Here is a 16,390-nt window from a genome sequence, read left to right on the forward strand (position 1 = left end):
AGAATAGGCACTTCATTGACAGGCTTTTTGGTGATAATTGATATTTTTTTTCTAACGGTTCACACTAGCGCAGAGCAAGGGAACTCAAGTTTTGCTCCGTTGTAATTGGTTACTTCAGTCATTAACGGTGATAATGACTATGGTAAACCTAACACGCTGCACGTCAAGAACCATTTTCGATCTTGTTTGGAAGAGGATCCGTCCATATCGCTCATATTTCCATCTTCCTGCCTCTTAAATCGAAACTAAGTACTTCGCAACAGAAATAGGCAGGAAACTAGTACTATCTTGTAATTTTGCTGATAGTTGTTTTGATATTGATAGCGGTACCAGGGTTGACTCATGGCCCAGTACAAAGAGGAAGGGGTCTATGCCAGGCACTAATTGATTTGATTTGGTTTACGAAATTACGTGTGACCAGCCTTATTCTCTTTGTAAATAGAGAAATAGGAATTGACGGGCCGACACTTTTAAAACCACCTCTTCTCTAAATTTCTCAAAAGCCTGGTGTCTTTATCTAAAAATGAGCTTCTCTTGTCTCTCTTATCTTCCGGACTCTATAATATCAAGGTAAGAAACTCAGACACAGTCGACAAGTCCACGGAAAGGCGTGGCCTTCAAGTCGAAACGGTGGGAAGACTCTTGTGAGTGCGCACGGGTAGGTACCACCACCCTGCCTATTTCTGCCGTGAAGCAGTAATGCGTTTCGGCTTGAAGGGTGGGGCAGCCGTTGTAACTATACTGAGACCTGAGAACCTATATCTCAAGGTGCGTGGCGCATCTATGGGCTCCAGTAACCACTCAACACCAGGTGGGCTGTAAGATCGTCCACTCATGTAAGCAATAAACAAAAAAGCTTCTCTTGTCTCCCTTATCTCCCGAACTCTATCATATCAAGGTAAGTAACTCAGACACAGTCGACAAGTCCACTGAAAGGCGTGGCCTTCAAGTCGGAACGTATAAATGCTTCCTTGCGCTAATAAGGCCTAAATGACAACTCGAGCGTGTTTTTTCGCGCGGAAAATTAATGAAAGTAAAGAATTTAAATGCACAGACAAGCTCACGGTCGAGCCGTCATTAAGTGGCTACCGGAAACGATAGAAATGAGAACGTCATAGCAGCCGTCCATATTGAGATGTGTAAAATGACCCCTCCCTGTTAGCTAAACCAACCTTTAAACTAAAAACTAGTCAAACCAGGATACAGTGGCTTAGCTGTTAAAGAAGAAATCACTTCTTGTCTAGCCCCTATGTAAGTCAGCAATTGATAGGAAACCCAAAAAAAAATCGCATAAGATTTATCTCAAAAAATATGTGTGGGACACCGAATAGGAACGATGTTCCTTATTATAAAAATATTAATTTTAAGTTCTATTCGAGGTATAAAGAAAATAATTATTCGGGTATACATTTTTTATTATGATTTTTTAATTGATAAAAATAAAAAAAGACTACTTTACAAAGTTATCAACTTTATTTTATTCACAATGATTTATAAAAAATATATAATAATAATATACAAAGAAACAGCTTTTTATATGAATAATAATAATAACCGTCATCACGTAGACTATTTAAGTACATTAGGCACTGTATAGCCATCATACTAAGACTATACATACATAAATAGTAAAACTCTTACGTTACGGACGTTTTTTCCCGGTTAGAGTACCCCTTCGCATCGTACTATAAGGAACGTCGTTCCAAAAAAAAAACAGGAGTATCGCAATATTCCTCAGCCGACTTATTTAGGACACGTCTCGTCCAGTACAGCCGCATTCCGAAGACGTTACGTTGAAGATTTTACATCATCACCCAAAAGTAGGATCATCATGACATCCTTTTCCTAAATACCACGGAGAAAAAAAAAAAGTCGAAATAAATTTCTCTTTGCGTTCCTGCGTCCGGTTTACATCCGACGCTTTTCCTTCGCTAAAGCAGCCACATATATCATAATACCCTCAATTTTGTACTTAAGCAATTCACGACCGTATACCCTTCGAATAAGGCGATAGAAATCAATGGACCAGGTTTTTGGAGTGCACGTTTAACTTGGCCCGTCACATGTTACAGACAAGGCAATAATACCTGTTTCTCGAGTCACATAAACAAGCGACTTTAGCCGCTATTCCTGGTTAATAAGACGCAAATAACAAGAAATCATTCACACATCAAGGCGTACGAACTTCCAAGATACCGAAAGAAAAAAAGACCAACAAACGATTATCATTCTTATCGTCAATGATTTTGATGTCAAAATTAGAGAAAATTGATTGAATTTTTTTTGCGTTATGGGAGGGGTTACATAAAGCCGTTGAGATATAGCAGGCAGCCCTCGGGCTACAAAGGCGAAAGCTGTGACTAACAAACGGGCACACACTAGCAAACGAGGTCTCATACAAGTGCGTGCTCTTGACTGACCCTGTGATCTGAATGCTAAGCATCAAAATAAATGTAGGTGCCGTGAAATTTGAAGAATATGCTTCTAAAATATATACCACTGCTCTTTCTTTTAGCCTCGCCGAATGTAACCTATACACTACAATAAAAACCGACAACACTTAAGAAAAAAAATAGAAATTCCCTCTTTTATATTGTTTTTTTTTCTCAAAAATTTCTAAGTATGTAGATTTTTATTGTCGTATGTTTTGCCTTTGTTATATTGGACTGATAAACTAATATTTGTCGGTGTGTGAAAATGTAAAAATAGGTGCCGTATTTAAAATAAAAATGTTCTTAATTCGTATAACTGATTTATGAAAGATAATGAAATGAAAAGTACAATGGTATTATAAGTTATCCACGTGTTTATCCATCGAACATCCCATCGAAAAGATAAAAAGTAAACTGTTTCAACTTAAAATAAAATTCGTAGATTTACTACAGGATTAAGACGATTCCAAATTAAACATTGTTGATGCATATTTATATATAATACTAATGGTCCCCCGGTAGTCGAAATTCGTCTAATTATTAATTGAGATTATAATAAGTGTGTACACTATTATGATTCCATCGTCAAAGACTATTATACTTCTACGAGTATAATCACAGATTTCGTCAAGACTACACTTTAGACAAATATTAATAAAGACAAACAATTATTAATCTATTGTCAATTTAACCACAGTTTATAAGCAATAAGAAAGGTTTGACAATAAACAAATAGTATGGTAGTGTGTGTAATGTTTTTATTTATTGATTTAATGTATTTATTATACATATTTTATAAAAAAATTAACATTCTGCACTCCTCTATATTCTCTATAAGTGTGGAAAATTTCATACTCCTCCGTGCGCGCAATTTTCGTAAAAAGGGGTACCTACAAAGTTTTTGCTTCACTTATTAATAAATTTAAACAATGGGAAGTCTGACAGTTGCGTCATGACAGAGAAAATATCGAGTAGAATGTTTTCGTGGTATTATGTGGCCAAAAAGACCCCGGATATGAAAGTAGACTGTAATGTGAGTAGTAGGAGCATCCTATTAAGACTGAGTATGATGAACTGTGTGATTGAGGATTCGCGAGAGAAGGATGTGAGTACAGAATTGAAGTATGACAGATCTGAATGGAGAAACAGCATAATATGTTGTGCCGACCCCAAATATGTATTAATTCTGTAGATTTGATATCCTAGATATAGATACAGAACTCAATCGATACAGTCTCGAATACTTCGGTCGTTATTGGCATCCAAATATTTATTTGCCAAAAACAAGCCACAAAAAGCCCTACCACAAAATACTATTAGCCAATTTCGGGCCCAAAGGACCATATTCATACACCTAACTGAATAATATTAGTAAGATATTTAAGATATCCAGAGTCGAATTCTTTGATCAATAATTGTGGTAAACAAGAGATAATATCCCGTATTATAGTAAGATAATCAATCAATTAAATATCCCCAAAGAAAGTTCGAGAGAACTAAACCGCATATTTAAAAAGCTGATATCACAACGTTATAAATTCTCCCATAAATCGTTAAAATAACAGCTCCAACCCAATCCAAATTATGGTTAATAAAAATTAAGTATATTATATACCTCATGACTTGCCATTGTAAGAATCTATTACATCATACCAAAACTTTTACCACACGACCGGACGCAAAGCAAAAAAAGGACTTTCACTTATACTAAAATCTCAAAAGAGGAAAACGCCAAGATTACTTCAAGCAGTTTTCAGCCTTAACTTATTTGGAATAGAGCGGCGTTTTTTGTGCTATTTGGTGAGAGTTACGGCTTTGCTGGTGATTGTTTACTAACAGGTTGTAAGACAATCTACAGGTCAAAGGCTTGGCTTGTGCTTTTTATTATCCAATATGGTCGGTCTCTAGATAAGCTTGTGGAATTCAAAAGTAAAAGTTATAACACGAATATTATAATTTATGTCAATGATTAGTGCAGACTAGAAAATGTTTATGGTCTGAACGTGTTTTGCAAGTATGTTTTGGTTCATTAGTGGGATCAGACTATGTTGAGGCAAAGTGTGTTAAAGCGGATTTATCACTTGTAGAACCTAATTCACTAGTAGAGTAAACCTTTTAATCTACTTTTTCATATTACTAAAACATAATTTGACTAGTATATGTCGCATATAATTCATATACAACGGTAAACTTAAGTTAAACATGACTGAAAACATACATTTACAAATTGATATTACAGTTGATTAAAATAGTACGCTTAAGTCCACATAAGATTTTGTTTTCTTTCATGTTATTATTTTATCGAATTATCCTTTAGATCCGATAAAAAAAAAATGTTACAATTATGTGGGTTTATTTTGCGTGCCATGTTCTCAGCATTCCTTTTTTTTTTTTTTTTATTGCCCTTGTAGGAAGACGAGCATACAGCCCACCTGATAGTGAGTGGTTACCGTCGCCCATGGACTTCAGCAATGCCAGGGGCAGAGCCAAGCCGCTGCCTACCGCTAAATACCCTCCACAAGCCTCTTTTAAAGAATTTATAATATTTTTGTTCCTGTCCACATACTCCAATTTAGCGATACGATTCAAGCTTTAGATCGTCGGCACGTTGCAGCCTTAATAGTTCGCTATAATCGTGTTCGTATCGTAGTCTTCATCCATCATTCATACTCAGTTAGATAACGAACTGCCATCCCACATGATTCGCCACGGTCGAAGCCACATGCGGTTGTGTAATCTGAGAATACTTCCGAAAATTATTTAGACGAGACGCAGAATATTATGCAACTTGCCGCCACAGCTAATTAGAGATGGGACAGATAGTGAATTTGCATCGAATTTTCACTCCATTGTATTCCGTGGGAGGCATCGTTGAGCACTTTGTTCCTCGCGAAAACAATGACCGCGTTCAACGAAACATAACCAGGAAAATCTATAAAACCAACGAAGAAGTGCTTCAATTCTACTATACGCAACATTCGGAGCACTGCAATCAGTTGCTCCTTAAAACTCTTCAAGAATTTTACTATGTAGAGTGTTTTGAAAATCTTCAGTGTTGGAATATTTGAATATGTCTTTAAGATTAGTGTTGTTGCTGTGTTTTGTGGCTGGTGTTATCCCTATTCAATTATCTCTTCAAGAAGGAGAGGAGATTAATGAGAATGTTGTGGAGGGCTCGAAGTTAAATGAGTGTTTGAATGACAGACGAGGTGCAGAAGTCGGAGTTTGTTTTGGCAAAGAATTGATAAATAGACTGAACCAATATGAAGATTCGGATACTTTTAGTCTTGCGACTGGTGTGGCTTTGGTGAGAGATGAGAAAACTCCGAGGGATATTGGAACTTTTTTGGATAAAGATCCAATGGATTTCAGGTATTTATGACTCAGCGGATCTAAGCTCTTTCTTTATGAATTTGTTCCTTTGTTTTTATTTGAATTTGTCCCTAGTGTATTTTAAGAGTAGAATATTAATTTCGCTTATTAGTTGGATATTTTCTGTAGTGGTATTACATTTCGATGCTAGAATGTTACAAAGAGATGAAATAAAAGGTTTCGATAAGATTAAAAAATTGTCGATATAAATGCCTAGTTTTTATGGACACGGAAGACTGAATACAAACCAACCCGTTCAAAAGGAAGAAGTGAGCGAATGTATGCCTGGAGATCATCTCGCAGACCTAACCCATAGACACAGGCTACTGAGTTTCTCGCTGGATCTTCTCGGTGGGTCGTGATTACGATCCGGTGGTAGATTCTGCCAAGCACTGCTCTTGCTAGGGCTAGTGTTAGCAAATTCACTCAGGTTGAGCCCGGGAGCTCACCCACCCGTATGGGCGCAGCTGGAATAGCCTCTTAGGCTACCAGCGAACAGGTAGAGAAAAAACCCTAATTCGAAAAGTTTACGTCATTAACATTTTAAAAAATATTTTATAGTTCTTATTGTGAGTGAAACTTATGGCGGCGGTTTTTTTTCATATTAATACGCTTTTATTAGCTTCAGATGTATATATGTTTGTAACGGAATCTTTGAACATTATTTTGACCCTCTTCAAAACGTCGGATTAACTCTAAATTTATTATACTTATTAAGGACGGATGACGATTCAATATTAAAAACAAAATTGAAAAAATTGAAATGCAAATAAAAAATGAAAAATAAATAGTAGTTTAAAAAAACTAACAAAATACGCTTTTATAGAAAATCCAACTAAAAAACAGAAAATATTGGAGTTTACTCCTTTAGAATCGATTTACATATATAGGCCCGGGGTATGAAAATTATGGGGACCAAAATCGTACTAGCATGTCACACGAAATGCGTTATGCGCATTTCGTGTGACATGCTAGTACATGCGCCGGCAGTCCGCCACAAAGCCTCGTACTGATCGCGCGTTTCTCTCATTATTGTATTTTCATATATTTGTTAGTCGTTTGTTTTGTGTCTCGTTAATTTGTTAATAATCTGTAGTGTATCGTGTTGTCGTAATATAGAACTATTTCTCGTATTGTTTCGTTTAATTTTTTATATCCAGTAAACTCCAGTCGTGCGTCGGAGCGGACACACACACTTTTTTTTTTTTATAAGTTTGAATTAAAAATAGTGTAAGAAAAAATGATTTTATTGTAAAAAAGTGTGGGGTGCTTTTCAGGATATTATCAATATCATATCATAAAATATTTATAGCTACTGATACCATGCACCCCACGCTTTTTTTACAATAAAATCATAATTTAGTTGGATTTTCTATAAAAGCGTATTTTGTTAGTTTTTTTAAACTTTTTTTTTTTTTAAATTGCACCTGATTAGATTTCATCTGACGATCTGTCGTCTATGATCTGTTAATAATGTTAGGCCTTTTAATTAGAAGCTTAATGTTCAGGTCGATAATGGAAGATGCCAGTAATCTCATCTCCAAAAGATCTCTCCACTGGGACTTGAGTGCCATGTACCCTGGACTGGTGATGAGGATTGGACCAACATTGGCTAATGGTGTATTGGAGTTTGTTATGGATCCGAGGGTCAAGGATCGGGCGAATCAGCATCAAACCCATGGGGAATTGTCCACGGGTAAATGTTTTGACGATGTGTGAATTAAAGATGACTTTGTGTGTATGATGATTGATGAAGATGAGTTTTTGCGAATAAACTCTTAAATGAGACAGTCGTGTCTTCAATACAATGACCGCGAACTTGTTTTTTCAGTTTAGTATTGGTACATAATGCATAGACAGATAAAAGTTTAACTTAGCGCCATCTATGTTATGACTTTGGAACTATGTTTGTTTACAAAATCCAAGGTCTCGTTGTGCCATTGAACTTGATCTAGGGCGCCATCTGTGATCATGTGGTCTAAGTTTTTTTTCCTTTTATTCCGTCCACGTAATATCGTCGATGATGGACGGTGAATTAAGACAAGTTATAATGAAATTAAAACCAATTCGATACCTTTGTGTTCGTTTTTATTTTTCATTACTTTTCATCAATAAGATCTGAGATGATTTTGTCAGATGGGTTAAGTATTAAAAATGAATTGCTGTTCGTTAGTCTCGCTAAAACTCGAGAACGGCTGGACCGATTTGGCTAATTTTGGTCTTGAATTATTTGTGGAAGTCCAGGGAAGGTTTAAAAGGTGAAAAAATATGAAAATGCTCGGAATTATATAAAAAACAAACAATTTTGTTTTTCCTTAGATGTATCCCCTTGATGTGTCTTTTATTAATCGATTGAGGCACTACGAAGTCTGCCGTGTCAGCTAGTTATGAATAAATATGTCTATCGCTTTTTCACTTACTGATGATTTTTAAGTTAATTATCTGTTTATAAATAGGCAAAGAGAAAACATTTGAGTATTATTTTAACAGCACACCCTCAAACGTTGGTTAAATTACTGCTTCACAACAGAAACATTCAGAATGAAGGTATTGTCCTTCCTATAAGGTTACAGTGTGCACCATGTTATCTTACTGTGTACCACATAGGAACACGGGCAGGGTGTTGACATCGCTAACGCGTCTTTGTCACGTGAATAAACTAGTGGTCGCCGACCATAATTAATTTAAATTATAAATTTGAATATTATTAAGGTCCTATTGTCAAAGATTATACTTCTATTATCACAGATTTCACCAAGGCTACGCTATAGAAAAATAATAAAATATTAAAGACAAACAATATTGATCTATTCTCAATTTGACCACAGACTGTATTTGTCAGTCAATAACTGATATGTTAGATACTAGTACTATTTTTTTATTTTATATTGCTAAGATGGGTGGACGAGCTCACGGACCGCTTGGTACTAAGTGGTCACCGGAGCACATATACATTAATAGCGATAATGCCGCCGCCCAGATTGAGACATGAGCTCTAAGCCTCAATATTTACCGTATAGCGGCTACCCCACCCTTCAAACTGAAACCCATTACTGCTTCACAGCAGAAATACACTGCGGACTCACAAGATTCTCTACTACTAGTGAAAAACGTATATGGATAAAAGAACAGTTTTAATTGTACTGATCTTTTAAGTGTCGATGTAACCCTATTATCTAATAAAGCTCCCTTTTTAAAATACTTTTTCTTTTTAGGTCGACTTTTGGCGAGAAATTTACTGGTACCATTCCTGTTGGGATTCAAATTTCAATTATCAACTTTACTCCCTCTGTTATTGGGTCTTGTATTGCTTGCCAGCAAAAAAGCCTTCCTAATAGCTAAGTTGGCATTACTGGCTGTCACGGTATTCAGTGGGTCGGGCTTCGGACAATCATTCGGAGCGTTCAGTCCAGCTTCATCTTCTTACACGTCTTACGACCATCCAGTCTATCATCACGACCATCACAGTTCTGGAGGTGAGTAGAGTAATATTTATAAAGATACTAGAAACGAAGGCTTTAGAGGAAGAAGTAGATCTATAGCGGTAGGCAGCGGCTTGGCAGCAGCTTGGCAGCGGCTTGGCAGCGGTAGGCAGCGGCTTGGCTAGCGGTAGGCAGCGGCTTGGCAGCGGTAGGCAGCGGCTTGGCTAGCGGTAGGCAGCGGCTTGGCTAGCGGTAGGCAGGGGCTTGGCTCTGCCTCTGGCATTGCTGAAGTCCATGGGTGACGGTAACCACTCACCATCAGGTGGGCCGTACATCCGACTACAAGGGCAAAAAAAAATCTAAGAAGAAATGGATGGATTGCGTGAAGACGGTATATTCAAGAGGGGTGTGAGCGAAGAAATGATATATGATAGAGGAGTATGGATGGAGAAAACATGTTGCGCCGACCCCAGGTGACTGGGAGAAGGGCAGGAAAATGATGATGATGACCATGACTAAAAAATAAACTAAGGAAAACAAGCATGCCACTCCGAGATTGAGACTGTATTTACGTTGTTCATATCTATAAGCTCCGGTTATCACTTAACATCAGGTAGGCCGCGAGCTCGTCCACTCATCTAAGCAATGAAAAAAACTTTAGCCACGTCCAGCTGTTGCTACCGCATTCTCCTGTCCTCCATTTTTAAACCAATTTACTGATCGTAGGTCGATTTTACAGATGACACTCATGAGCACCAGCACTCTGCCTATTTCTGCCGCAACCGCTATTTCGAGACTGTAGGTTAGAATGGCTGGATAATAATAGAATATTTAAGAATGATTGTACAATAATTGAAACATTTGATTCAAGTCTTAGGGCAGTCAGTTACAGTCACTTTGTAATGTCAATAGACCCCAGCATCCCCTACCACCAACTCCTGCAATCACGACAAGAATTGACTGCAACCACAATGAGGCACATCGGTGGTCGGTTGTACGATGTATCAAACTAAAACAATGATTAATATTCCGGCTCAGTAGCACTGTTTGCTTTCTTGTTTTATTTAAAAAAAATGTCACTTCTTTTCCCGCGTCGTATGTAAAATTTACTAGGAAAATTGAAAAAAAGAACGTTTAAAATGTAACTGAGATTTTTTAAATCAATCAAATTAAACAGTTTATGTTGGAATGGACTATAATGGATCTAACCTAGGATATTGTGCTAAAATCATACCTAGATTTGAGAGTCAACATAAATCTAGCTCAGATATCATGGTCCATGCTCACTTACTACTCTAGTCCACCGAGGCAGTCGAACAACTCGTTATAATATTATCGATTTCTAATTTTTTAAAACAGGTGCATTGACCTCTTGTAGATGTTACATAACGAAAGCATCGAGAGATGAATTTTATTTTAATTACGATAACAATTAATTGAATGCTGTAAGTATTATTTCCAAAACATGGTATAGCTTGGCATTGCTTTTAAAGACATGTTTAGTTTGGTGCAGATACCGATTAAAATCCCTAGCGACATCTGTTATTTTGGGATAGAATAAAGCTACTAGTCTTCTGCCTACACATTCTGGTATATAGGCGGGATAGTTTAGTGTCAAATCTGGTAAGGCCCCTCTCGCTTGGTAATCCCATATCGAACCATCCTACTATAATATACGCGTCTTCTTTCGTGACCCTTTACAATAACTCTAGTTTTTCTTTCGAAGCATTTGATAATATTCCCGTAATCCTCCATAATAGTGCCATTTTTTTTTATTAATGAAATATTGTATCATTTATTGTCTTAGACAATTCAGTGGGCATTTAATTGTTATGTATTTATATTTTATTTGTTATGTCTATGGGTTTATTTTGCTTTACTCCAGATGGGCTGCCAGAAGGCTCATGAGTGTCATTCAAAGGCCACGGCTTGGCTAACAGTACGCATTGTAATATGAACGAACGCGAATGCTCACGTTTACCACTATTAATTTTCCAGGCTACTACACCAGACCACACCACGAGTATTATTATAGGGAGAAATCGGCAGAAACCACTACAGCATCACCGATAACTCCTGATGAACTAAGAGATAGACTAGAGAGACTATTTGTTACGAAAAAAGAAGTGGAGTCATCTAGAGACGACAGAAACGCTAGAAACTTTGTCTGGACTCCTATTAACGCTGGCTAATCGATATTTACATCTTTGGTCCTTAATAATTAATTTTAATTATAAAATAAAAATAAATCTATATCTATAAAATAAATCTATCCACAACCTGCCTACAAAGAATATTGCGGTATTTTGGTCATGTTGCACGCAGTGATACCAGCAATTTGGAACGCCTTGTGGTGACCGGTAAAATAGAGGGAAAAAGGCCTAAGGATAGAGGTCCCAAACGATGGTCGTACCAAATAGCGGAAGAACTGGGGATACCTGTCAACGACGCGCTCCAGCGGGCTGCAGGGCGGGATCGATGGAGACAGCTAGTTAACGGATTCGACGGAGTCACGATCCTCAGCAGTGATGGACTGATCGAAGAGAGATAAAATAAAAAAAGTATATTATTATGTATATTAGAGACAGCTCGTATTAAGAGTTAGTCTTGTAATTGTTTTGGAAAATCGATAAGAGGTGGCGCTGTTACACAAATTTTTCACTTGACTAAAGAAAGCATTGTGTATTTTAATTGGAACACGATAGCTAAACCAAATTCCGTGTGTTGATTATTTTGTTAGCATTTGTTTGGTTTTTATCATCTAGTCACTAATAGATTACAAAAAAAATGTTTACGCAATGCTTTTTTGATGTTTCTCAATAAAGATAGAAATAATAATAATTTTTCTTTAATCCCACAAACTAATTATAGTTTAATAACTCCTCTATGAATCTCCTTTTTCAAACTATAACAGTGGTCAACTTGTCAATTGTCGCTCTTCAAGCGCTATAGATGCCTCCAGTATTGCAGTAGCTATATCCATTGGGGCATGATATTTACATTGGTTTGAAACTAATTTGCAATTAAAAAAACGAATACTGGTGGTAGGACCTCTTGTAAGTCCGCACGGGTAGCTACCACCACCCTTCCTATTTCTGCCGTGAAGCAGTAATGCGCTTTGGTTAGAAGAGTGGGGCAGCCGTTGTAGCTATACTGAGACCTTAGAACTTATATCTCAAGATGGTTGGCGCATTTACGTCGTAAATGTCTATGAGCTCCAGTAACCACTTAACACCAGGTGGGCTGTGAGCTCTTCCACCCATCTAAGCAATAACAAAAAAAACCGTTGACGTCATCAGATCTGAGCAGCACACACGGAACTACCTCCTATATATTTCATCGGTAATGAAACTTTCTTCCACTACACTAATTAACGATTTCCCCCTTGTTTCCGCGCGCTGCGTGGATCCTGCATCGGTCGTGGTCACACGGTCTAATTGTCAACTAACTGCGTATTAATCACACAATGCAAGATGATGTGGTCCAATACCAGAATATTTTGAAATCTGAAGTATATTTCAGTCGTCAATGAAGACGAAGCTACGAAGCGGCCTAACAATCTAATTAAAATTTTAGTTTTTCACTAATAACACCGTGTTAATGTGTAATGGTTTCCACAAAATGAATCACTGTTCTGCTGATAATTCAAAATAATTTTAATTGAATAAGCTAAGCACATGCTTTTGTAAAATTAAGTAACGATGCAACATTATTAAATAAAAATTAATAGCTTCTAAAATACATTTTTTAAGGCGAAGTAATCGTGATAATACTTTTTTCTTTTTCTTTATTGCCCTTGTAGGCAGACGAGCATTCAACCCACCTGATATTAACATCCCCCAATGGACTTCAGCAATGTCAGGGGCAGAGCCTATCGTTAAAGCCATTTTTTCCTACCTAAGCTGATAAACTTGAGAGGCTTTTTCAGCGTAAGCTTAACTAGTAGGTGAGCTCACGGGGCTCTACCCGAAAGTGCTATTAACACTGGCCCTAGTAAGAGCAGTGCTGCGCAGAAGCTACCACCGGATCGGAAACGCGACCCACTGAGAAAAGCCGGCGAGAAACTCAGTGAGCTGTGTCTATGGGTTAAGCCAGTTATGATGTAATGAAAAACACCTTATTGGACAAACGTCGATGCAGTACTCTAGATATTTCAGAATTGTTTCCAATTTCTTCTTTGTGGTAGGCGCATAATGTTTTTCTCCTACAGAATGCTGGTGAGAGCGCACGGACACAGTGCTCGGTGTTCGGGTTTCATTTGCGTGCGTGACTATCTTGTATTGACAATATCGATGTTGAATTAAAAAAGATGTGTGGTTTCGTGAGACATCGGATAGGAACGAAGTTCGTCGAAGATCGTCCACTCATCTAAGTAATAAAAGAAATCAGGATGAAGGTTGTAACCAGCAAAAATTACATAGAAAGATTTTGTTACATAGATACATATAGGTAATATTATTAATTGCAACGTATGGAAATCAGTACACATAATATTATGTATATAATTTCTAGGCAAAACACAAATACATGCTCTTTGAATCCATTCCCGGCATTGTTAAACTATGTAATAATTAAAAAATATAACAACAGTTAACATCTGCATCGGTGTCTGGTCTAGATAAATATAGTATTTGGGTTAAATAGATTCACCTAACAGTTCAGTACGCAGTTCCATAAGACCTTAAGTTGTTTTAATGGAAAAGAAATCGAACCTTCTGTTAGTCACGATAAATAAGATTTTGCATTGCAGTAATGCTGTCATGGATGTGATTTTGCCGTGGTAAATAATTGATGATGTTGAAAGTGTTCGTTTTTATGAATGGAAAAGCAAGCAGCGTCCTCCTTTTTAAATGGAAAACAATTTTCATTAGTTAATTTACAACGCGTTAAGACTGGTTTTATGGTGGTAGGACGTGTTGTGAGTCCGCACGAGTAGGTACCACCACCCCGCCTATTACTGCCGTGAAGCAGTAATGCGTTTCGGTTTGAGGGGTGGGGACGCCGTTGTAACTATACTGAGACGGCCCACCTGGTGTTAAGTGGTTACCAAAGCTCATACACATCTACAACGTAAATGCCGCCACGTTTTTTTTATTTTTTATTTATTGCCTTTGTAGGCAGACGGGCATACGGCCCACCTGATGGTGAGTGGTTACCGTCGCCCATGGACTTCAGCAATGCCAGGGGCAGAGCCAAGCCGCTGCCTACCGCTTAATACTCTCCACAAGCCTCGTTTGAAGAAGGACATGTCATAGCGCTCGGGAAACACCGTGGAGGGGAGCTCATTCCATAGCCGGATGGTACGTGGCAAAAAAGATCTCTGGAAACGCACTGTGGATGATCGCAGTATGACGTACCTTGAGACATGAGTCCTAAGGCCTCTGTTTTACAACGGCTGCCCCGCCCTACAAACCGAAACGCATTACTGCTTCACGGTAGAAATAGGCAGGGTGGTGGTACCTACCGTAGTTAACTACAAGACGTCCTACCACTAGTAATTACGCAAATTATAATTTTGCGGGTTTGATTTTTTTTTGATGATGCTATTCCTTCACCGTGGAAGTTAGTCGTGAACATTTGTTAAGTACGTATTTTATGAGAAAAATTAGTACCTCTCTGCGAGATTTGTACATCTGCACAGTTGCATCACTTGATACATCAAGGGTCTTATTCTTTAGATGACTCCAAAATTCGCGAGCTTCTCCATAATTGTATCAAGTTCCTCAAAGTACGCATCCGCAGTAATACCGGCACCGTTTGGTAAGAGGCTGTGATGTATTATACCGGCACTAGACCACCAATCAATGACCGTCACTTTTTAGGGGTGTGTTTTCATTCGGGACATTGTCTAGGTATTGACCCAAGGTCTAGCCAACACGAAGACCGTTCACTTTTCATATAATAATTTCATATAATAACACGTTCATTTTTATATAATAATAAATAATAGTTTAAAAAAACTAACAAAATACGCTTTTATAGAAAATCGAACTAAAAAATAGTAAATGAAATTTAATAAATTTGAATTAAAAATAGTGTAAGAAAAATGATTTTATTGTAAAAAAAAAGCGTGGAATGCATGGTATCAGTAGTTACAAATATTTTATGAACAGATATGAGTAGAAGAGTTATTTTGATAATATCCTAAAAAGCACCCCACGCTTTTTTACAATAAAATCATTTTTTCTTACACTATTTTTAATTCAAATTTATTAAAATTTATTATCTATTTTTTAGTCGGATTTCTATTTTTCAATATATAGTTTTTTCCGTTTTTAAATGTTGAATTGTCATCGGTCCTTAATAAGTATACCAAATTTCGAGTTAATTCGACGTTTTCAAGGGGGTCACAATCATGTTTAAAGATTCCGTTACAAAGATACATATTAACATACATACGTCTGAAGCTAATAAAAGCGTATTAAAAAGAATCAATTTTTTCATCGCAAGTGACAAAGCGGTTCGTAATCCCTTCGTATCTGTGTCTGCTAAGCCACACAAGGCACATCTTAACGCATCGGTCGCGCTGGCGATCGTTCATTTAGTGCGGCGCACATTTGTCAAGTTGTATGCCCAAAACACACCATTACGGATCCTCCCGATCCATTAACGGTGCTTTTAGGCACCACAAGCACCGGTCACCGTTCTCGCTGAACCCGTCGCTTGCAACGAAGGACTCGACGAGCGAATTAAGCCACAGACAAAGCCCACTGAGTTTCTCGTCGGATCTTCTCAGTGGGTCGCGTTTCCGATCCGGTGGTAGATTCTGCGAGGCACTGCTCTTGCTAGGGCCAGAGCTAGCAACACTTCCGGTTTGAGCCCCGTGAGTTCACCTACATGTTAGGGTGAAGCTGAAATAGCATCTCAAGGCTATCAGCATAGGTAGATAAAACAAAAAAGAGTTCTATTACCTTGGCAACCTGATGCAAATGGACCAATATTGCTTTGAAGCTAACGATAAAAGCGGTATCACACTTATCAGAATATCGGTCTATTTATTAAGCAGCTATGCGATGTATTTGAATGAAATTTGATTTTGAAGATTTTGTCCATTGAAAAAAATCGATTAAAAACTTTATTCCAATTTTTAACCGCTTAGAATCAGACGTGCCGTGTGCTCGCTACAATAGGTAAATAAGCTAAATAATACAAAATTCAGTCATT

General features: G+C 37.5%; 1 protein-coding gene across 1 annotated transcript; it reads left to right on the plus strand.

The window, feature by feature from the left end:
* The first annotated feature begins 5,502 nt into the window (after positions 1 to 5,502).
* Positions 5,503 to 11,696, plus strand: Osi10a (Osiris 10a). Its single transcript, XM_028187630.2, has 4 exons — positions 5,503 to 5,804; positions 7,313 to 7,500; positions 9,020 to 9,280; positions 11,225 to 11,696. Exons 1-4 carry the CDS (start codon positions 5,503 to 5,505, stop codon positions 11,416 to 11,418), a joined length of 945 nt encoding a protein of 314 aa, XP_028043431.2. The 3' UTR covers positions 11,419 to 11,696.
* The last annotated feature ends 4,694 nt before the right edge of the window (positions 11,697 to 16,390 follow it).

This window comes from Bombyx mandarina, chromosome 26 (assembly GCF_030267445.1).
Source record: "Bombyx mandarina strain Sakado chromosome 26, ASM3026744v2".
Taxonomy (NCBI): domain Eukaryota; kingdom Metazoa; phylum Arthropoda; class Insecta; order Lepidoptera; family Bombycidae; genus Bombyx; species Bombyx mandarina.